The sequence below is a fragment of the Nyctibius grandis genome, chromosome 5 (genome assembly GCF_013368605.1).
Source record: "Nyctibius grandis isolate bNycGra1 chromosome 5, bNycGra1.pri, whole genome shotgun sequence".
NCBI lineage: Eukaryota > Metazoa > Chordata > Aves > Nyctibiiformes > Nyctibiidae > Nyctibius > Nyctibius grandis.
In genome coordinates this window covers 72,739,036-72,762,222 of record NC_090662.1, presented here as the reverse complement: position 1 = coordinate 72,762,222, position 23,187 = coordinate 72,739,036, and the positions used below count along the sequence as shown (strand labels likewise).

At 38.9% G+C, this 23,187-nt stretch overlaps 1 protein-coding gene across 2 annotated transcripts in view; it reads left to right on the top strand.

The window, feature by feature from the left end:
- The window catches only part of DCP1B (decapping mRNA 1B), a 54,630-nt gene that overhangs the window by 31,271 nt on the left and 172 nt on the right, over positions 1-23,187 (top strand). Inside the window, exons 6-9 of one of the 2 annotated variants that reach the window (XR_011048193.1) lie at positions 5,014-5,142; positions 5,885-6,724; positions 13,226-13,474; positions 15,317-15,458. Coding sequence is in view for 1 of the 2 variants with exons in the window: in XM_068400797.1 (XP_068256898.1) it covers positions 5,014-5,142; positions 5,885-6,724; positions 13,226-13,474; positions 15,317-15,397 (1,299 nt within the window). In the remaining variant the exon portion in view is untranslated. Of the gene's footprint in view, positions 1-5,013; positions 5,143-5,884; positions 6,725-13,225; positions 13,475-15,316; positions 16,378-23,187 lie in introns of those variants that run through there. The other variant, XM_068400797.1, reaches the window with a different exon arrangement.

Genomic DNA, 23,187 nt, shown 5'->3' with positions numbered 1-23,187 from the left:
AATTTGCTCATCAGCAAGGCCATGCTACGCATCTGCCAAAATGACCTTATATTCTGAGCTCCAGTAGTTACAGATATTCCTTTGAAATCGTCACAGGCTTTTTTTCTCTTCAGTGTACTTCCCTGTATTTTATACCAGCCTGATAGCCATGTTATCGAATCACAGAGTCACAGAACGGTTTGGGTTGGAAGGGACCTTAAAGATCATCTAGTTCCAACTCCCCTGCTATGGGCAGGGACACCTTCTGCTAGACCAGGTTGCTCAAAGCCCCATCCAACTGGTATCATGGGAACGATACCAAGTCAGCTCAATGTCATTCTCTATAGGCCTTTGTGTATACTGCTGTTCATTTTGCTGAGGAATTTGGTCTGAAAAATGCTCATATGGTGATAACTGAAATTCTACTGCTTCTCACCTCGTTTTTATATGCTTAGTTCTGTGATGATGCAGAGTATGACAGTGGAATCTAAGGTACTCATGGTTTCTGAAGAAATCAGCCTATTAAAATGTCCTGGAGAAATAAGGACCAAATGAGTTTATCTAAATTCTTGCAGAACTCATTGTGAAATATGCAAGAGTATGTTATCCATCATGTTAAAGAAAAAGGTTTAAATATGTGCTTATATGTTTTTTTGCCCAAAAAACTATTTTGAAAAATAGCGGTAAGAAGGAGAAATTTTGAAGAAAAGGCAGCATCCTGTAGAAAGAGAACAGTTTGGGAGAAAAAAAAGCTATTTAATCTTACTGAAGGGTGGTTTTGGTCTGTGTAGTATCGTAACAGGTTAGGATCTGTCCAATCTAAAAAAGAAAATGATCTTCACTTGTTTTAGTATAGATCAGATAGGCGCTACATGAAGCATTTATTTGGACTATGTCAAAAACTTTCATCTGATAGTTAACTGGGTAAGATGCCTAATTGTCATTAAGTGAATGAGAGACAACATAAGTCACCAGTCAGAAACTGTGTAGGGGAAGTGATTCAAGAATAATTCAGTCATTTGTCCCAATGTATTTAAAATTTTAAAAAAGTTGATGAGGTTGGAGCAGACTCTGTACTAGGACATTGTTGAGAGTCCATTTGAATTGCCTGGAAATTATGATAAAATAAAGCTTGTAGAAAACAAACAAAGTTACTCAAATTTAGGGATAACAATATGCAAGTTCAGAAGAACCTAAGAAAACAATTTGTTTGAGCAGTGCATTGATAAACGTAACTCAGAGCTAATAAATGGAAGGGAAACTTTTCCTTAGTGTAAGAGCTTTAACAGTTATGTTAGTGTTGTAGGCTTGACTTCTACACTTTTTTCCATGGCTTCTTTCTGTTATGATTTTTCATAGCAATTAATTCATAATTATTTTAAATATGAATTGCAATTGCAAAGCAAAACTGAAACTTCAGTTAAGCGTAGATTTCTGTCAAGTGCTTCTGTTAATCAGGCTTTGAATCAGAGAAGGGAGATAAGCATGGAGTAGCTTTAAAACAAAACTGATTTACTTACCTTGAATAGTCTTTGGACTTAGCTCTTTATTTGAATTTTGGGACATCTTGAGTCATCAAACTTGTACTGCACTGTGAGATGGGTAGAAAGCCTCTGAGTGAATGAGATACCACATTCTAGTAAAATTCTTTGATTTTTTTTCCAGAGAGGGCAAAAAAAAGTAGCTGAGTTTAAATATATTTGCATGTTGAATGTGGCCTGCTCAGATTAGCCATGAGGCACTTGCTACGTGTTTTTATATTTAAATGAAATTCAGTTTTTCTGTGAAGCTCTGCATTATTGGCAAAGTCAGTACTTTATTCTTTATGTTTTTTCCTGTCTAGTGTTTGAGGAAGTTTCTCGCTCTATGCAGTAGAGGTATAGCAGGAAAGAAGAGACAGGTGCTTGTTCTTTCTTCAAACTGAATAGCTAACCACCCTATGGCATGATTGTCTGTGCATGCTTTAAAGTTATTTCTAAGAAAGAGCAACATTTGAACCAAAAATTGTCGTACAATAGAAGAAAGCCAGGTATATGAGTGGAACTACACTTCTACTTTGCAAGATGATGTCTTCAGAAACTCATTGCAGAAGTCCTTGACTGTCCAAACACACACAAGATGATTTTTCAGCAGAAACTCACAAAATCATTGAAATTGGAAGGGGCCTCTGGAGATAGTCTAGTCCATCCTCCCTGTTTACAACAGTATGAGCTCAAGTGGGTTGCTCAGGACCATGTTAAGTCAGGTTTTAAGTATCTCCATGGATGGAGACTCCACAACCTCTCTGGGCTATGTGTTCCAGTATTCAAACATCCTTAAAGTAAAAAAGTATTTTTCTTAAGTTTAAGCAAGATTTTGTATATTCTATTTTTTGCCTTTTGCCTCTTGTCTTCACTGGGCACCACTGAGAACGGTATGGCTTGGTCTTCTTTACTTCCTTCAATCAGGTATTTATACACATTGATAACATACCCTATATCAACTTCGTAGACTTTCCATGAATTCACTCGTGTGTCTGCATCTTTCTTGTGCTGGGAAGCCCAGAACTGGACATAGCACTGCAGTGCTCAATAGAGGGATCTAACCAGGGGTGTCACCAGTGCTCAGCAGAGGTGAACCTCGCTTGATCATCTGGCAATGCTCTGCGTAATACAACCCAGGATGCTATTGGCCGCCTTTTGCCACAAGGGCATGTTGCTGGTTTGTATTGAACTACTTGTTCACCCAGGTCCATTTCTGCAAAGCTGCTTTTCAGTTGGTCAGCACCAACCTGTACTGCATGGGGTTATTCTTCCTCAGTTTCCCTATGTTGAACTTCATGTTCCTGTCAGCCCATTTCTCTAGCCTATAAAGGTCCCTTTGAATGGCAGCACAACCATCTGGTCTATTAAATACATATCCCTGTTTTATATTGTCTGCAAGCCCGCTCTGCACCATCATTCAGGTCTTTAACGAAGATGTTAAACAGTATTGACCCCGATGTCCCTACCCTGGGGTACACCACTAGTGACTGGCCTCCAGCTGGACTTCATGCCAGCAATATTTTGAGTCCAGCAGATCAGACAGTTTTCTGTCCACCTCACTGTCCACTTACCTAGTCTGCATTTCATCACTTCGTTTTTGAGGATGTTATGGGAGACAGTGTCAAAAGCTTTGCAAAAGTCAAGGTAAACAATATCCACTGCTCTCCCATCATCCACTGAGTCAGTCATCTCACTGAAAAAGGCTATTGGTTTGATCAAGCATGATCTCCCCTTTGTAAATCCATGCTGGCTACTCCTGATCGCTTTCTTGTCCTTAATATGTTTAGAAAAGGCTTCCAGCAGGAAGCAGTTTGTTTCATCACCTTCTTCAGGGATCAAGGTGAGGCAAACCAGCCTGAAGTTCCCTAAATCCTCCTCCTTGCCCTTCTTGGTGATAGTACTGATATTTGTTTTCTTCCAGTCCTTGGGAACCTCCCTCAATTGCCAGTATGTTTCAAAAATAAATGTGTGGTTTCACAATGAGAGAGGCAGCTCTCTCAGCTCTCATGAGTGCATCCCATCCGGTGCCATGGACTTCTGTATGTCCATTTTGTTTACATGCTACCTAGCCTGATCTTCCCTTACTGAGGTTAAGTCTTCAACACTCCAGACTTTCCCACCAGCCTCAGGGACCTGGGATTCCTGAGGACAAATGTTGCAAAGAAGGCATTGCGTACCTCCTAGAGCCCCTCGAGTCCCCTTGAGAACTCAAGTTCTGTTTTACTGAGAAGCCCTGGAACCAGTGTGTGTTTGTTTACTGTTGTGGTAGGTGTCAGAAATGGATTAAATGATCAGTTTTGTATATTTGGGGGTGGGGGTTATTTTCTCACCTAGGACACTGGCATCCTGAGGAGTTTGTCTCAGAAAGTTCTGGAAAGGACACTGACATTTTCATAATCACACAGCAGTGGCTCTGCTGTGTGTCTGTGTGGTAGTCTGTCCAGTCCAGCGTTCTGTCCCCAGTAATGCACAAGACTGAGCTCTTTGGAGGAAAGAATGAGAAACCAAAACTGATCATTCCTTACCCAACCATTAGTCCTGTGGCATAAAATTTAGAGCCCATCAAATTCAGGTAATTAACTATGAATATTCTTGTTAGATAGGATTAACGTTTTATTAGATAATTCTTTAAAAAGTCTTTCCAGTTTCTTGGTTTCAATTGTATCAAGCAACAATGAATTCCAATATACTGTTTTCTTCTGACAATAGCATCCTTGTATTCCCAATGCTTCTTTAGTTTCATTGACTAGATTCTTGTTTTTTTGTACAATGTAAATAAGACCATCTTATTCACCTTTTCCTATTCCATTTATTATTTCTCTTTCATGCAGCATTTTCTGTACATTTTTTCTGAATGAAATTATGCCCTTCTCTCTTCATATGGCAGTCATTCCATGTCCCTGATCACTTGTAGTCATCTGTCTCTTCCCGTCTTTTTATAAATATGGTTATTAATCCTGTCATATTTAATAAGAAAACATACTGATTCTACAAATTGATTAAATCTAATTATTTTTCTGTGCGGGTATATTCCACAATGTGGAATATTTATGTAAAAGAGTTTGAGTTATAATTCCAGTTTTTAACAAAAAAGCATTTTAAATGTTCTTTATGGGCACATTAATCCTTCATGTATCTAAACTACTTCTAGCTGCCTACTGATGCAGGAAAAGCATATCTGTTGCTTGGTTTCTAAGGTGCTGCTTTTTTATCTTTTTTTTTAAGTGCTGGAAAAGCAGAAGGTAAGAAAGAACTGGGATTTAAATTAGATGGAAGCCTCATACGCAGGGAATCTTGTAATCAAGTGTTTATTTTTACATATGCTTTGTGGGTTTGGAAAATTAGGTTGCAGTTATGGTTCTTTCAATAGCATAACATTTCATAGTTAATGCTGCAATTGATATTTATGGTTATTGAGTACTTGGCTATGTCTGGATTTTGCTTTAGTGGTGGAGAACTACAGGAAAAGATATTGTCTCACTTACTCAAAAATACTTCTTTTCTGTTGCAGTGTAAGACCTGCTCAGAGCCAAAACAAATAACCAGCTCCTCTGCAATCTATAACAACCCCAACCTAATCAAACCAATTCCAGTGAAGCCTAGTGAAAATCAGCATCAACGGATAGCTCAGCAAAGCAAGGTAAAATGTTTTGTGTGTTTTCTGACTAGTGCTGCTGTAATCAAGTAGCCATATAGGAGTATTTATTTGAGTCAGAACATCAGTGCAAGAATTTGAGGTGGAACCACAGTAAGGAATTATTTTAATGAAAAACTAACCTGTTTTATAAAAAGCCTCCAACCACCACCATATGATGTGGAAGCATGTAGATTACAGGCATACTCTCCTGATGCAACAAAGAAATACTAGTCTTTCAGTTTTCAGATGCTGCTTTGATCTCAAGCTGGTCTAGTCAATTGCTGGACCACATTTTTTGTGTTCTTTTTCTGTAGGTGTATTCAGTTAATCTAAATAAAGAAAAGTCTCTTGATATATCTTCAAGCTAAATCACACTGCAAGATCCTAAACACTGAATTCAGCTGTGACAGGGAGGTGTCCAAGAAGTGGCCCTACTTCACACAAGAGGAGATCTCTGTCTCACTAATATTGTACTGATGACTGAAAGGGAAGATGCTCTTTCGTGGTATTTAAAGTGAAGCCACTGCTATCTCTCAGATTCACTGGTTTTCTCCCACATTAGCAGCTTGACAACTGTCTTATTGCCCTTGCTATGTGACAAAACTATTAAAAATTCTCTTGGGAGAAAAGAGCATAGGAGTTTTCTCGGCTTTTCCTTGAATGGTGCTGGGTAAATACTGTTGCCGCTTAATGTAACTTATGCATGAGGGAACTATGTTTACTTTTTTCTTTTGTCCCCTCACAGAATGTGGATCCTGAACCACAACACTTGTCTTTGACAGCACTGTTTGGAAAACAAGAAAAGCCAGAGGTCTCAGAACCGCTTAATAAACAGCATCAAGAGAATCTTCCTGTTAGGCAGGGTGTGGTACGTTCACTATCCTATGAAGAACCTAGCAGGCATTCACCCTCTGCAGAGAAACAGCTTTGCCCCGCCATTCAGAAGCTTATGGTGCGTGGGACAGACCTTCATCCGCTTGCTGAGTTTCCTGAGAACCGACTCTGTGAAAATGGCAATATCCACCCAGTGGGTGAGACTTTCACAGGACTCTTCCAGCCTGTGACTTCTCATGGTATTGCAACATCTCATGCAGTTCAGGATACTGCTGGCACTCAGAGCTTATTACAGAAATTACAGGGTCAGTCAGGCTCAGTGACTAAAATGGATGCCAGTGCAATAGGATCTGTGAACTCAACAGCTTCTGTGTTCAGCAGGACTCCTGCTGCTGTTGGAGCACCAGCAGCACCAGTAAACAATGTGAGCCAGCCACCTTTAGTATATTTTAATGGTTCCCTACCAGGCCAGACTTTAGAGTCTCAGACACTTGGTAAAGAACAATCCAAACTTCCTAGACAACCACTTTCTCTCCCTGGCAATCAAGCAGCCAGTTCTGGGGTGATTTCACCTCAAGAGTTATTGAAAAAACTCCAGATAGTGCAACAAGAACAACAGTTGCATGTATCCAGCAGACCAACCTTGGCAGCTAAGTTTCCTGTTGTTACTCAGAACACCAATACACTGAAACCACTGGATTCCTGGATAGAAAAGGCACCGGGTACAGAAAAACAGAGCTCTCTCTTTCAGGTAAATGGGCAACTTCAGAATTTTAAATAAATAAATAAATATCTAGCAATCTTTTGAACTCTGAGTTTTGTAAGGTTAGTCTTCATTTTGTTTTGGCCAGTGTATTTTTGTTACTATCTTACTATGTGTTGCACATCATTCATTTTGCAGGTGATATCTAACAACATCAAGTAAGTTATGATTTACCAAGCTGTGATATTGTAAATACTGAAGGCTACATCTCTTGCACATCAATAATGACCAAAAATGCTGCAGTCCTAGGTTTTTCCAGAGGCACTTTGAAAAGTCACCTAGTTTTCAGTTGCCATACTTGGACTCAGGCTGTTGTGTGTAATTGCTGGTTATTGAGTGTAATATTTTGGGTTTAATAATTATTTTCTCTTACAAAATTAGTCATAGCTTTCTCTGTGCAGGTATGCATTCATTTGTATGCCAGTTGCTAAAAGTGCTAAAGGTGCTTAAAAGGTCACTTATGTTCTAACAGCAGTTTTTTGAAGTATTTGTGTATTGCTGAATTAGTTATCTTGTACTGTAGCTACTACTTTTAGTTATTTATTAGCTATTTTTTTATTTGTTATGTATTATTTTGAAAAAAGGTATTGTGCCTGAATACCTTCAAAAAACCCAAACCCCTTAATTCTGGTGATTGTAACCCTAAAAATCAGATTAGTGTCTTAAAAATTCAGATGTCAAGAGACTGTGTCTCTCTCATGAGTGCATTTTTCCGTTCTTCAGAAAAACATCATATGCAATTACAAAATGTCCCATCCTAGACAACTACTGTCTTTGTTAACAACTTAATTCCTTGTAGGATCTTCTACACTTGAATGTCTTTAAATGTCCTATTTGGGGATGAGCGAATATCTAAGCCCCTTTTAACTTCCTTTATTGTGGACAGAGCATCCACAAGACTTCTGTTGTACTGGAGTCTGACTTATATTGTACTGGAGTCTAGAAGCTGCTTATCCAAATGATAAAGCATTCACCTTTTCAGTGTAAAGTTCAAAAGCTGCTTTTCTATTGCAATGTCTTAAAAAGCTGAAGGAAAGACTACAGAATACTTCAGCATGCTCTAAGAATCCTCCTTATTCTAGGAAGTTATCCTACATGTGAAGAGGCTGAAACAGTCATTTAACAATTAAGGGCCACATCTGTCACTAACACTGTGACGGGTCAAGATTTCTAATCCCGTGAGAGAGGTCAGAGGAAGATGAATTTGATACAGCAAATAGCCGTCATTGTTTTTATTCTTTTAATTAAAGCAGCATGACTTTGAATCTGTGTGAAAGAGTTTTGGGGGGATTAGTCATTGAAAGTATTCAGGATCAGTTGCTTACAGATGGAAATCTGACTTACCAGTGGAGTGCTAATGAAAAAAAAGAGGATCCAGAGTCACAAAAATTTACTGTTTTCACTGGGAATGGAATTTGCCTGCTATAAATGAAGGAAATTGTCTGATTCAGTGGTAAATGTACTGATAGCATGGAGACATAAGACATTCCTGCTTTGAAGGTAAAAGTGAAATGAGGCAAGTGCCAGGCTATACATTATAAGCCAGTATGCATAAATAAAAAATGGCAAATATGCTGATATATTTTCAAATGAAAAATCCATATTGATGCTGATATAGCTAATGACTCTGTGTATATTTGAAAAAGAAAATGATGTCAGCTTTAGTTGCAATATGGAAAGGGAATTACTGAGGTCTGAATTTCAATAATTATTCAATAAAAATTTCAATAATTTTATGCTTGAGTATGAATAGAACAATAGCTTGAGAGAAGAGAAAAATCTTCACTGGAACAAGTTTCATTCACTGTGATTATTGCTGCAAGTTTGCCTTAAAAAAAAAAAAAAGGCAACTAAGGAGACTCTCAGTCTCACTTTGCATGGCGGTGAGCTGACCAAATAGATTGAGACTGCCTAGGAGTGGCTTTACGGACTGACACAGCCACAGCTGCTATCAAAACAGTATTAGATGCAGTTCTTCCAACACATCTAGTAGTGTTTATGAGACTTAATACATAGAATAAAAATGGTGATGAAAGTAAGACTAATTACTGTTTAGGACACCTAAAGCTCTGCAATCTGGAAGGAATGGCCTCTTTTACATGCAGCAGATTGCCAAAAAAAAGGGGGGAGGGGGAAAGAAGGGGCTAAAAATGAAGGAACAAGTCTGTATTCCTGTAGAATGCCATGAATTAGCCAAATGAAATATTCCTATTTTTGAAAAAAATGGAAGATAAAGATTTAAAACAACTTTTAAAACCAACATTAATCTTTTTATAATATTATCCTTGCTGTAGACCAAAGACTTTAAGTGCTGCCATGCCTGCAGACAGACATTCCAGTGAAACTGAATTGGCACAAATATATCTGCACATGCTCATGCAAAATTGATCAAAGCAGATTCTGACAACAAATGCAGCAAAAGGTTTGTTCTCTGTAATTATTTATCTTTTGGTATTGCCTCTTTTACTACAATTCAGCATACAGAAAAAGCAAATTCTAAAAAGTCTGACAGGAATAGAAAGGTATCTGGACAGTGTCTGTTGTTGGAAAAATCTTATTAAAGGAACACACTAGATCCATCAGCAGCGCTAAGAAAATGAAAGCAATAGTCTTTTCCACAATTGACACATTACAAGTCCAAGTTTAAATTGGCTTCTGCTGAATCTCCATATGGTGTAAGAACTGTGATCTCCCACATGGAAAGGAAGAGACCAGTTACCAAAAAAAAAAAAAAAAAAAAAAAGAAAAGAAAAAGAACTAAAAAAGCAAAAGCTGAAGAATAATATTCAGAAGCATTCAGTCTGGTCTGGTGCCAGCCCTATTCTGTGAAGTATTCCTTATGCAGACAGTGAGTAACGTGTGCTTAAGATGCAATAAAAAAGCATTAATCTGCGGTGGGCTTTTAAGCATATGCTTAGTGTTAGGCATGAGTTATCCTGATTATAGATATATGCATGCTTAAGTGTTTATGTTAATCAGAATTATGGTTTTAAAAGTGCTTACAATAACCTTGACACAAATTTATCTTTTCTTCAGAAGGCCACTTGTCTTGCAGCCCATTCTTCTCATTTCTTGGAGCATTTTCCATCAAGAATGTATTTTATCATAGCATTACAACTTCTGAATGTGTGCATGGGACCTAGTATCTTTGGTGTGAGCATCGCACCATTACCTCTCAATTGTCCTGACTGCAGTTTCAGCATGAGATCATAAACATGCACAGGAGGAATTCAATAGGTACATTAAACTTGTTTTGAAAAGTAATATAAGATTCTGTAGTTAAACATCAATTAAAAAATTCTGAACTAAACTTGAAAGACAAAGCAATGTTAGCATTGTAACCAGCTTTATTTCAGTCGGAACTGTCTTTAAAGTTCCTGAACCATTCTTAGATTAAATGTTCTCAGTTTTAAGTAATGCCACTAAAAACGGTTAGAGGCCCACAGCACCCACTGGGTGCTGAGGTTCCAAAGGAGCGCTTGATGCACGTGGGATTCTGCACGCGTAGGAAGCAACAGAGGGTGCCTGTTTGCATTACAGGAGATCCAATGCATTCTTTAGTTCATGGTGTTACGTGAATTTGCCAGTTATCATGTCATCAAGCTGCCAGCAGCCACGCAGAATGTCAAACAGATACCTTCGTGAGCATTTGTGCTTCAGAGAAGGAATACTATATGCTGCAATGATTATTTTGCACATTTTTCATTGTTCTTACTTCGGTGCTGCACTACTAACGGTAGACTCCTACTCTGTTATTAGTGACTCAGATTTAAGTGTTGACCTGATAAAGCTGGAGATAATTCAGTAGAGGCTGGATGAACAAGCAACTCAAGTTAGATTCTGCGGGAAAGAAGTTGATCAACAGCATTTTGGAAGGGCTCTTATGTCTTGTGAGAAATTAACTCAAAGCTAAAAGATTGGCCCAAAGGCTGTTATGTCCCTACAGAGCATTTTCAGTACTTTCAGCAAAAGTATGGTGCTTTAGGAATTGCACTAGTAATGCTAACATCAGCGTCCCATTTGCTGGTGGGTGTCAGTTGTCACAGTGACTGAAGGTGATATGAACTAAATCTAAAATGAAAATTTGCCTTTATGTTTTTAAAAAAAATTATGTTTATGTAAAAGTTTGTTAAATGGCAGAAGCTTTGAGCACAAACTGTTAGCAAAAAACACACTTTAATGTTTGCGTACAGAAACAAATGCTATGCATTGAAAAAATGGCACATATATTTTCTATTCTTCTTCTGACACAAATATTTTAAGTTTTGCAGTAACCTGTAGATATTAGCTGTGTCACCAGTAGATGGCAATATTGCTTATTCCATATAGCTTCCATATGCTTGGCAAGTCCTACCAAAAAGCCGTTTCGATCCAGAGAAAACAAATAATTTTTCATGTCTTTTAAACCACAACATTATACGTGTTTGACAGTAGTAACTGTATATTACTAAGAGCACAGTTTGTCTCAAGTTTTGTTTATTTGCCTTGGACTCTAGAGAGAAATGCCTTTTGATTTCGAAGGACGTGTCATCTAGGTCTTTGACGTAGTCTGTCGTAGATTCAGCTATATTAGCGGGACAGTTTATCTCCTCCAGCTGCTCACCACTATCCCTTTGCTGGAGGTTCCTGCCCTTGGAGAGCAGTTTGTATATGCATTCTTTAAGTCACATTAGGAAGAATCATCTGGTTCAGGCAAACTCTGCCAGTTTTGCTTGAGGTAAATTAAGGAGAAGTTATTTCAGCTGCATGGATGAGTAGAGCAGAAGCACTGTGATAAGTGACTGGAGGTAGTCAATCTTCCACATGCAGAAGAGCAATCTTCTCACGGGAGAACATCTGTGCACAGTTTGAAGGTCTTGTTCCACAGAGTGATGTCACTTTGGGCTTAACATTGCTTTTCTTCTAAAATGACCATTGTTTTTCAAGCATAGGTGCACAAACATATGCACTGCTTTACTGTTTGAAGCAAAGCTACAATGAGTTAGGATTATCTTAACTAATTCAGGAGCTTGTAACACAGACCTGATGATTGCTGTTATGATTACATGTCATGGGGCAGGAAAAAAGCTGTAGGTCAAGAGTTTCGTTTTTAAGTAGTGCTCTATGTTTGAGAAACAGAAACAATATTACCTAAAACATAAACTGGGAGATTTTTGCATTAGGTGCATATTGCATGCTTTCTAATATCCATGAGTCTTTCCTGATCCCTAGTCTTTCCACTTCCTTAAGTTTTGTGTAAAACAGCATGAGATCTCAGTCCTCCTTGTTTCTTTCTTTTTCTGTTTGTATTGTAGTCTAACTAACATTGTTGAGAAATGTCTTGGGTAGAACAATCATAACTAGGTGTAAGACAAGGCACAAAAATAGGAATATGTTGTTTTGCATACTGAGGAGATAAACCTCAATGTTATTTTCTCAATTTTAAATTTTCTTCAAAATTGAAATGTAACCCAGGACACAGAGTGAAGTGATTCAGTAGCCTTTCACCGTCATACAGGAAAAATAAATTATGCTCCAGTCCAAAAGAGAGGAGCTTTGGTGAACTCCTGTCAATTCCTTTGTCTGTTCAGTTCTTTGAAAAAAAGATTGGATACTTGTATAGTGAGGAGATGGCTGATTAGGATTAAGATTTATTCCTAGAATTACCTGGAGAGAGCTCTCGTATCTGCATATTGAGTGAATAAACTTTCCGTTATGTTGTATGTTATATCTGATAGTATTTTCTAGTCCTGCATGTTTTACAGTTCCAAGATGCATTGTGAAATTTAAAAGTAAAATTCTTTGACACCTATCTTTGCAGGTTGGCATGGATATGGTACTGAGGGAACTTGCAGAACAGCTGCAGCATCAAGCTTTTCCTCCTGTTTGAGGGCCTTTTTGATTTTGTCAACTGAGTGTTGGTTAGGAGTCGGTTCTGTTGCTGACAGTGCCACCAGCTCACTGTGGCTCTTTAGATAAATCACTTAATTTCTGTTTTCTTTCCCCTCTCTTTAAGTAAAATGAGACGAAAAAAAATATACATATATGTATTTATAAAGTAATTTGAAAGTTATAATCGGAAAATACTTTCTAGTATTAGGTTCAAAGATTAGTCTTTAATAGTGATATTTGCATGTGAGTATCTTCTCAAAGACTAAACTTAATGACTTACTGTCCCTATGTAGAAGACTTTACAGCTGCATTCTCTAAGAGTGCTGATATTTAATAGTAGTCTGATTTCTGTAATAAAATGTTCTTGTTCTAAGATCATTTGCCTATCAGATAGACTTAATCACACTTGAATCCATTGCTGCAATCTCAGATTGGATGGAAGACCTTTTAATCTGGAAATAGATTGTATAGGTGGTCCTGAACTGGAGTTTCACATAACTGTATCGATCTCCAGCAGTCTCTGTACCTGTTGCCAATCAGTCTGCAGTTTTCCTCATCTTTATTCCCATAGAATTAAGTAGATACCTTTAATTGATGACTTTATTTTTATATGGACAGGTAATCTCACCTCAACGCATTCCTGCCACTGTGACTCCTACCTTGTTGATGTCCCCAATGGTGTTCACTCAGTCCACACCTGCTCCACCAAAAGCAAATGAAACTGGGCGGTTAACAGCAGCAAACCAAGAACCTGCTGCCAGCTCATCTAGCCTTCTTCTGCCACTGCAAACCCCAGAGCCGTCTGTGGTCAACAGCAGCTCAATGACAAAGATGCAGCTGCAGGAAACACTTTTACACCTGATCCAGGTAAAGCACCAAGAATTCTCCTACTTTGCTTAAAATTCTGTTTCTCATTTTGATACAAGCACCCTATAATCTGTTGCATCTGTCTATCTAGAGGCTAAATGAGTAATTAGAATATATGATGGAAGTTGTGCTACTTATGGCTGCATGTTAACGGAGCACTGTGGCATAGACCACGGACATCATTGCCTCTCCTTGCACGCTGCTGGCTTAACTGCATTTTGATTAATGCATCTGGTTTTGGGTTCAGGAAAGGTAATAAATTTGACAGAAAAGAACAAAAATGACTGAAAGCTTCATAAGGTCAGCCTATGAGCCAGAGAGAGATCTATTATATTTTTAGGTAAGGATAAATAATAGGTGATTATCCTAGCTGCCAAATATTTCAGAGATACATGTTAGCAGTAAGAGGAATTCAGATGGGAAATTACAATTGCAGGATGAGTGTAAGCAACTTCAAAACATGGGTTAGATAACCTAAAAATATGCTAGTTCAGTCTATTCAACGTAATTCTTTAGTTCAAATGCTAAAATTCCTCTTGCTGAAGTTATTCAGGTTTAAATGTGACAAAGCATTAAAAACATTATGTATGAGATGATTGTTTACTGCTCTGGGATGATGTGAGTGATTATGAATATTTTTTTTCTTAACTTGCCATGTGATGAATATCTGAAGAGTAGAGGTTGAGGAGAGGTCTTATAGCTAAAGACCTGGCTATAAAGCATAAGGAATAGAGACACAGGTTTAAGGGTCCAATTTGTAGGCCAAAACTATGAGCCTGTATGGCTTTGGAATAAAAATAAAAGTTGTTATTGGAATGTTGCATTTACTCACTTAAAATGTGATTTAAATTATAGACTCAGAAAGAAAATAGTATCTTTAACAAATTAGAAGCCTTTCTAATTTTTCCCTGTATTTTTTGTTTAAAAAGTAAAAATATCACATTATCCTCTCTTTACATACTTTGAGTATCTGGATAGTAGAAAAAACATATATGAAGTTAAAAAGGAAACTAGTCAAGGAAAACTGGATTTTACCCTCTGAAACTGTACTTGTATATTTGACCCTGCTGTTCTTGGTGGTAGTTAGGATTAACTGAGTTACCTGGAAATGACTGCCAATTTCTTACCTGTTACTTCCTATTATATAAAACTACAATCTCGAATGCTCCTGATTTTCCTCAAGTAGTATCTTGATTTTAATTATCTTCATAAATTTATTTGAGCTATTTCTCTTAATGTGGGTTGACCCATTCTTGCAAAATGATCTTCAGAAGGAAGGAATTAAACAAGCATCAGAGCAAAAGGAGCAGCATCAGTTTAGGACCATTAAGTCTGAAAGAGCTAAACAAGATGCAAGGATTTTCCCAGATAGGATTTAGTTATAGGACCAAAACCCAGTGTGTTTCATTGTTCCTTTAGACATACTTAGAATTATCACTGACCTAATGGAGGAGACTGTTTAAGGAAATCCCTAGGTAAGTGAGGGCAGAGGGAAGAAATTACAGGATTGTATCATCACTGCGATACCATGCAAGAATAGTGGACTCAAGTTAAATCCACCATGAGTTCGGAAAATCTGTTTTCTGTGTACTCATTACTCCTTACAGAGATACAGTCATGTTTGCTGCATTAAAGTTTATATTCACAACCAGTTCTTCTAAGGCTATTAGCAAGGCTTGGAAATAATACGTACTTTTGGTAAAGGAAATAGCCTTCCTATTGCTCACTTTTTAAAACAGAGTAGGGCTGAAAAGTATTTCATCCAAGAAATGGAAAAAGCTTATAATCTCTTTACTCAAGAACACCTACAGTGCACTAACAATCACCTGTTTTGTTTTCCAGAATGATGACAACTTCTTAAATATTATTTATGAAGCATATCTCTTCAGTGTGAGAAAGGCGGCAATGAAAAAGTCGATGTGAAAGATGATTTTAAAATCCTATTGCTTTCTGAACTCCAGGGAAAAGGTTTCAAATTTTTCAAGTACGTTTACATTTAAAGAAATGAATGGTCTTAGGCATTTTGCATACACATAGATTTTTGCTTGTTGGCAAGTAAATGCCGTACTGAGAAAGAAGTGGGCAGAAACGGATTGTGCCTTTCGGGAGGGTAGCATCACGATACTGAAGACTTAATCACAAAATATCTTAAATTATTTTTCTTATACTTGTCCATACTTAGAATTGGTTTCCCCGCATAAGGACTCACTTCTCAGAATTCAGTTTCCTTTTTTACTTGCAGTGTTGTTATTCATTGACTAGGTATTTGTCATGGATTTTCTCCCAGAGATGTCATACGCAACTGTCCCGATGAAGGTGCCCATCTCTGACCACATGGTGGCAATGTTGGACTGTTTTCAGGAACGTGAAAATCTGGGTGAACTACTGGAGGGGAAGGTCTTGGGAAGACTGATCTATCATCGTACTTAGTTGTCCGCAGAGCAATTTAGATAAAATGTCATGACTTTCCTCCAAATTTTTGTAGAAAAAATCTTTTTCTATTTTAACAAGAATATTTTTTAGCTAGCCATAGAATTGGGACTCTGCAGGTGTTTTGGAGAAGTGGGAGGAGCGTTTGTTTGTGAATGTACTTGCTATCAGCGTAGCTCTGGGGTGGCACTGGATTTTCATGTTTCTATTGTTCCAGATCCAATCTGCATTATTATAAGCAATCTACAACTTTGTTAAGGGGAAGGCTACCAGGTGTAAAATTCCTATTAAATTTTTTTTAGTGTGTTCCTGGAGCACAGTGATTTCATTGATCCATTTCTAAAGAAAATAAAACGGATAGTCCCTACTATGTGCTGATTTCATTTTATTGTACCATGGACTATGTATTTAGAATTGTTGGGTCACTTGTATTTGTATGACTTTAAAATGTTTTTACACTTTGCTGAAGACACATGAGGTTTTAAAGCAATTAGAATAAATGACTGAAAGAAATTTTATGTATATTTTTATTAGCATCTGCTGCTAAAGTGCCAGTTTACTACAGTTTAGGAACCCAAAGTTGTTGCTGAGGAGGCACTTCTTCTGTGGGCGCAGAGAACCCAATCTGTAATCCGTAAATGAGTATACACTCTTCTTTACTATGGGCATTGATGCAGGCACAACTCAGTAGCCTCATCTGTGAAGGTTCCTCAGTGTAAATTAGGATGCAGGTTTCAATTAGTGTAGTTGTAACTAACCAACATCCCCATCCCCCATACCTCTGGCCTTTCTCTAGTGTAAGTGTGATTTGGCGGGGGGAGGGGGGGCAGGATTTGCTCACTTTCCTTGGGAAAGGCTTTAAATCAGTATAGGAAAAAAAGTAGAGCTACTTTTTTTATACACAAGTGAATAACCCCAAGAGACTTGTGCCTACAAAACTGCTAGACATTTCCTACACTAAGTAGCTGGTAGAGAGCAAGTTATATTTTGGTTCCGTTTTGTTACCAAATTGTTTACAATTCTTGCAGATTCAGTGAAAAGAACATGTTGAGCAGATACCAGGAAGGGAAGACTGTAAAGATTGGAAGTCCTAATTCTAATCCTGTAGCCATTATAATTTATGGGATTCTACTGAGTTAATTGGTATTATTTCTGAATGAACCAGTGTGGAAGAAATTGGAATCTACACAAAAGAGTTTGTATGAGACTAAATACGTGCATAATTGGTGTCTGTGATGCTGGATTATCTGAGAGTGCAATTTAAAGATGATGGGGACACATAGTTAAGACCTCATTTGACATGTAGAACTTCTGTAATTGGTGGGTAAAAATAATGCATAAGCATCTCAGGCTGTGTTTGTGATAAGGTTTTCTAGTCATGGGGGAAACATTTTTATTTACAAAAAAGGCCAGTAGAAATTTTAAAAACGTCCTTATTTATTGCTTTTCAGAGTAACGTATCATTTGCAAAAATTAAAGGCATAGTTTTTAGAACATCTTCTATTAACTCTTGATGCTTATGACAACAGTAGTATTGACACTATGCTTGACAAGCTGAGGCTTATCTTAAAGCGGACAAGGATAGAGACAATTCAGGGTTTCTTCTCACTGCCCTCTCTCCTGGTTACATCTACACCAAGTTACACTGATGGAGTTGGATTCTTCTCACTGTATTATGCTATAAGGGATTTCTGGGATTGATCAGGAGGCATGAATCTGCCTTTTGTGGAGTGAAGAAAAGAGGGGCAGTTGCTAAAGAAGGGAGTGCTGCTTTAGTTGACTTGTATGCTTACCAAGAACAACAGAGGTAAGAAGATAGAACAGGCTCAGAAAGGAATTCTCTGAATGTTATGGCAATGTATGGAAGAGGAAAAGTAGTGAGAGAATTCTATTGAGAAATGAGGCCAAACTTCTTGTCTAGGTTTCCATTTCATCCGGCAGGATCTGCTTCTTCAGAGGTGTTTGGAAATTGGAGACTGAGCTTGGAGTCATATTGGAGTGTAAAACTGTGCCATGCCTCTCTCCTTTCATCTGCAAACTGAAGCATCTGTCTCAGAAAAAGGCATTTTCCACAAATATAGTCAGAGCCTTCCAGTACCATGGAAAAGCTGGAGAATCCTCATTTAATACAGAAAACTTCATGTCTGCCTTTTGGTATCATGTTTTGTTTAATAGCCTTTTTATCAGCTGGGACTGTCTCTTTATGCAGCCAGATCTGTGCATGATACCAAAAAGTTTATTTCAGGTTTGATAGATCACCTCTGAACTAGAGTGGTTCTGAACACATGGGTTCCCGTATTTTATTTTATTTTTTTTAAGACACTGTTAGAACTAGCGAGCCCTTAAGCTAGCAAGTCCTTTGGAGAGGGAAAGGCCACAGCAGTTAGGATTGCCTTTCTTTGGGCTGTGGGTTATTTTACCTGAAAAAGGGAAAAAGGTAACAAGGAGAAAATGAGAAGGTATGTAAGGATCACATTAACTCTGCTTTAGACGCTTCTACAGTATGCATGTGTAATATATTTTTTATTGTCTGTGTGTTCCTTAATATATTGCTAAGTTTTTGGGTTGGGGTTTATTTTCTTTCAGTAGAATAAATAACTTGTAAATTGGGCTTAGCAAGAATTCCAGAAGTTGCAGCAGTGTTTTATGCATTAATCCCTGTCTCAGCATTGAATTGATATTAGTTTTCAGTGTATTTTCACTTAACCACTGTCCGCTTCCCTACAAAATTCCACGCCTGTTAAACTGGAGTTAGAAGACAAGTAGAAAGTCAGTGAAATACCGAAGCATAATCTCTGTCAGTGTTTATCATGGAAATCCATAATACTCAGTGAAGCATCCAAATCTTTCCTCAGGCCCTTCTCACAGAAAATTCAAATCCTTAATTTGATTTTTATTCATTAGCTCTCTGTTGCTCCTCTATTTACTTCTCCTTGTTGTAGCTGCAAAGGGGATAATTAAAATTGTACAGCAAAATAAAATTTTCCAGGAGCAGGATGCAGCTGAATAGGCAGGATGCTTCGTCTCCTCTGACAGCCTATTTAGGACGTGTTGAGCTTTGAATTTCAGTCATGAAAGCGACAAGTATTCTAGATGACTTTGTCCCTTTAGGATATTAAAATCATAGTTCAATATTTTAGCAAACTTGGAGATTTTTGCTGAGGAAAAGGCAAAATTAAAAGACATTCTTCAGTAAGCATTTGAGGCTCTAATGTAGAAAATGTTACGAGATGGTAGCTTTACCCAGAGGGGTTCCTGAAATTTAGAAAAAGGAAAAATTCTAGTCCTGGGGATGAATAGTGCACAAGAAAATTAATCCTCAATCAACGTACAGTAAACTTCACTGCTAACTGTAAGGACTTTTAAGAGGCTCTTACAAGTCCTTGCCTTTTCCGAACTGCTACACATATCTCTAACAAGCTTGTTCTGGCCTCTAGCCGTAAATCCGTGTGCAGCTGAGTTGAGAATAGAGGAGGAGGGAGTTTGGCATATATGAACAGGAGGAGGAAAATGTGGTTCTGCAAGACACTAAAGAAACAAAGGCTGTAGCTTTATAAACACTTAAAGCTGGCTTGGCTGCTGAGGAGGCAGCCCGTCCCAGCCACCCACTCTTAGCTGCTCATTCCCACCTCCACACCAGTATTTCCTTCCTTTTTCGTTTATTTTTCTCCTTTTTTGTTTTTATTAAGACAGCTACGTGGTAAAATGTATTGCAGCAGTATTAGTCCAGGTTAAGACTCCCTCCCCGTCGAGGCTGGAACTGAACTACATCAGTTCAGTGGGCAGCAGCCCAGGCACCTGTATCAGTGTATGGACAGGGGTGTGCAGCCATGGGGATAAATGGATGGGATGTGGGGAAAGAGAGGCAGGAGATTTGAGCTGCAGTACTGCCTTAAACTGACTTAAAGCTTTTGTGAAACTGTGATCTAAAGGCCTTTGCCTCTTCACTGACATTAAAACTCGGAAGATGCCCCAAAGAGCAAAATGTGACTTAATTGTTATCCTCTACCTTGGCTCTGTGTGGAAATCCAGGAGCAATATCATAAAAAATTCCAAAGAATGAATTTAGAATAAACATGTGGTGTACACAATAGGAGGTCACTACACATTTTTGAGAGCAGCAGCTTCAGTCATACATGTAATAAAAAAACATTTTTGAAACCATTTGGAGCATGTCTTAATTAAAAGCCCTTTTCACTATATTTGGACACAAATTCCACAAAAAGCAAAGTAAGCTCTGAGTTCAGAACAATGTGTCTGCACAAACACCACCAGTCCATAAAGGCAGAAGGAAAAACCCTCTGGCATGTGGTGACTAACCAAAGTCAAGAAATAGAAAGGATGACATCTTACTATCAGCAAGAGAGTAGCCTGCTTTCAAGCCGTGAGGGAGCTATGGGAAATGATGGCAAAGTCCTACAGCTGCTGCCATGTACACAGAGGAATGCTAATCCCATCGCTAGATCCTACATAAATATTCACACTTTTCTTGCCCAAGTACTAGCACCCTGCTCCATAGGCCCATGTGCTGAATACAGAGCTGCTGTGCATTGCCTTGAGCCATAGAATCACAGAATGGTTAGGGTTGGAAGGGACCTCTGGAGATCATCTAGTCCAACCCCCTGTCAAAACAGGTTCCCCTAGAGCACATCGCACAGGGTCGCGTCCAGGTGGGTTTTGAATATCTCCAGAGAAGGAGACTCCACACCCTCCCTGGGCAGCCTGTTCCAGTGCTCTGCCACCCTCAAAGTAAAGAAGTTTTTCCTCATGTTCAGATGGAACTTCCCGTGTTTCAGCTTGTGCCCATTGCCCCTTGTCCTCTCACTAGGCACCGCTGAGGAGAGTTTGGCCCCATCCTCTTGACACCCGCCCCTAAGGTATTTGTAAGTGTTGATAAGGTCACCCCTCAGTCTTCTCCAGGCTAAACAGACCCAGCTCCCTCAGCCTCTCCTCATAAGAGAGACTCTACAGTTCTCTGGTTATGTTCGTAGCCCTCCGCTGGACTCTCTCCAGTAGGTCCTTGTCTTTCTTGAACTGGGGGGCCCAGAACTGGACACAGTGACCCATAACTGGACCTAGAACTGGACCATGCTGCTGCGCTTCTCTGTTATGCCACATAGCTGTGGGTACAGCCGCTGGTACTGTATTTCTGCACCTGATGCCTGAAATCTACTTCTGAAACATTCTAAAATAGAAAGATTGTTATTATGTAATTTCAAAAGCCTACACACCTGTGTGTTTTTCTTCAGCACTTGCCTGTAAATACAACTTTTAGAGGGAGGGAAGAAAGGGGTGTGCAGGCTCTTGGCAGCACTCCCAGCGCAGGGCTACTCAGGCTGGGAACAAGAGCTCTGTTTTCCTTCATTTTTACTGCTGCTTAGCAGCCTGGCTCACTAACAGCTGCCTTCTTTCCACTTAGAGCAGTAGCCCCAGACCTACCACTTAGTAAAAGTGCCTGTATTTCTCATTCATCTAAGAAAGGGATTATTTTTATGCCTGAGGCTCCTCTCTTGTGTTCTTATCAGGGAAGACCTGCCTCTCCTGGCTTCTCCCATGGATGCAGCGAGCTGTGGCCAAGAGTTTGAATTAGAGGATCAGCCAGGCTGTAGTATCATAGTATAATTCAGGGATCCCATACTTATTAATGCTTGTTGTTTGGCAATAGAGGTATAATTCCTGTCTCTTTTAGAGCTCAGTTTGCAAGCAGAATCAACCGCTTCTCCCTACTGTCTCACCCTCTTGTGATATGCCTTTCCCTTCCCCTGTTTCTACACCTGAAGGTCAAAACCTAGTGCTTCCAGACAATGTGTCCTCTTTCCCACCACTGCCTCAATTCCTATAATTCCCACCTCCAGTTCCTCCAAAGCAGCTGCTCACAGGTAGGAGTTTGCCCATGTCTGCCATGTGAGCAAGCACAAGCCATCACCACATACTACTTTCAAGTGAATCACATCCCACCAAATATGTGTGCCACAAGTTAGGAATGTCTGGACATTCATAGCAGCACCAAAGTTGAAGATGGTGACTCCTATAACAAATAAAAGCTTTGTTATCTTTGAGAAAAGTCCCTGCAGGAATCATAAAACACGAGCTTCATCAAGGGAAGGGTAGAAGGAATGAGTAGAAACATGAAGAAGATGAAGAATCTCCAGTTAACTCATTTGGCTTAAGAAGCATGAAGAAATGCTGGCTATGTGCTCAAGAAAATCCAGTAAGAAAAGAAAGGATAGTGAATAATTATAAACAGAAGTGAAAACTGGGAAGTTTCAGCTCACCTGTAGGCACAGAAGTGAAGGTGTGGCAATTGGAAGAGGAAGCAGGGAGATGGGAAAGCACAAATGAAACACAATTTTGTTCAGGAAAACTTTTGCTTCCTTGTATAAAAGCAGAAATTTAGAGAGCGTTAAAGTTCAGAAGAGACACTAAGCTACTCCCTGACTGTGGGGCCTGCTAAATCCAGCAGACAAACGTTCTTCAGTGTCAAGTGCATTGAACCAGCCAGATGACCAAAGATGAAGATAATAAGCACTCCTTCCTGAGACATTGGCAGGCACTCAAAGCAGAGCAGGCTTTGGAAAGCACAGCACGCTGCAAGTGCTACTGTGCATACCTTGAAGAAGTCAACTCATGAAATAGGAAGATTTCAGAGATAAAATACCAGCTTAGGAGGTGATAGAAGGAGAAAAGATGGAGGCTCTGCTTGTCACACCATAACAATATGTTTAATTACACAGGTGCAGAGGGACCAGGTCTGAATATACAGATGGTGGGGTGGGGAAGATGGGCAGGTTCAGGTACGGAATGGAAGGACACCAACACTCTGGTCAATATTTAACCCAAAGTGATCTGCTCTTTTTTTGGAAGTGTTGATTTCATAATCCACTAAAACATCTTTGGATGAGATGTCTTACATGATTTTAAAGGATTTCTATTTCTTACGTATATTTTCTATGTCTTCAACATTGCTCTAAAAGTGCTTTTACACAAATAGCTAGATAGATACAAAGTATCTAGAAGTGCTTTTTATACAAATTATCCTTGCAAAGGAGAGAGAAGGAAATATTATCTCAGTTTAAAATGGATGTGAAGAGTGGCTGCATAATGGATTTATGGAGGTCACAGAAGAAGTCAAGACGCAAAGGCGAAGACTGGTGCTCAGTCACGCCTCACTGAGGCTTCGCTCCTTTCTCCATGACTTAATTTTTGTTTGCGGCAAACAGAAAAATCCCTCAGTCCAGCCCAAACTGCTCTGTATCCCAGATGCAGAGCTTCATAAGAGATCA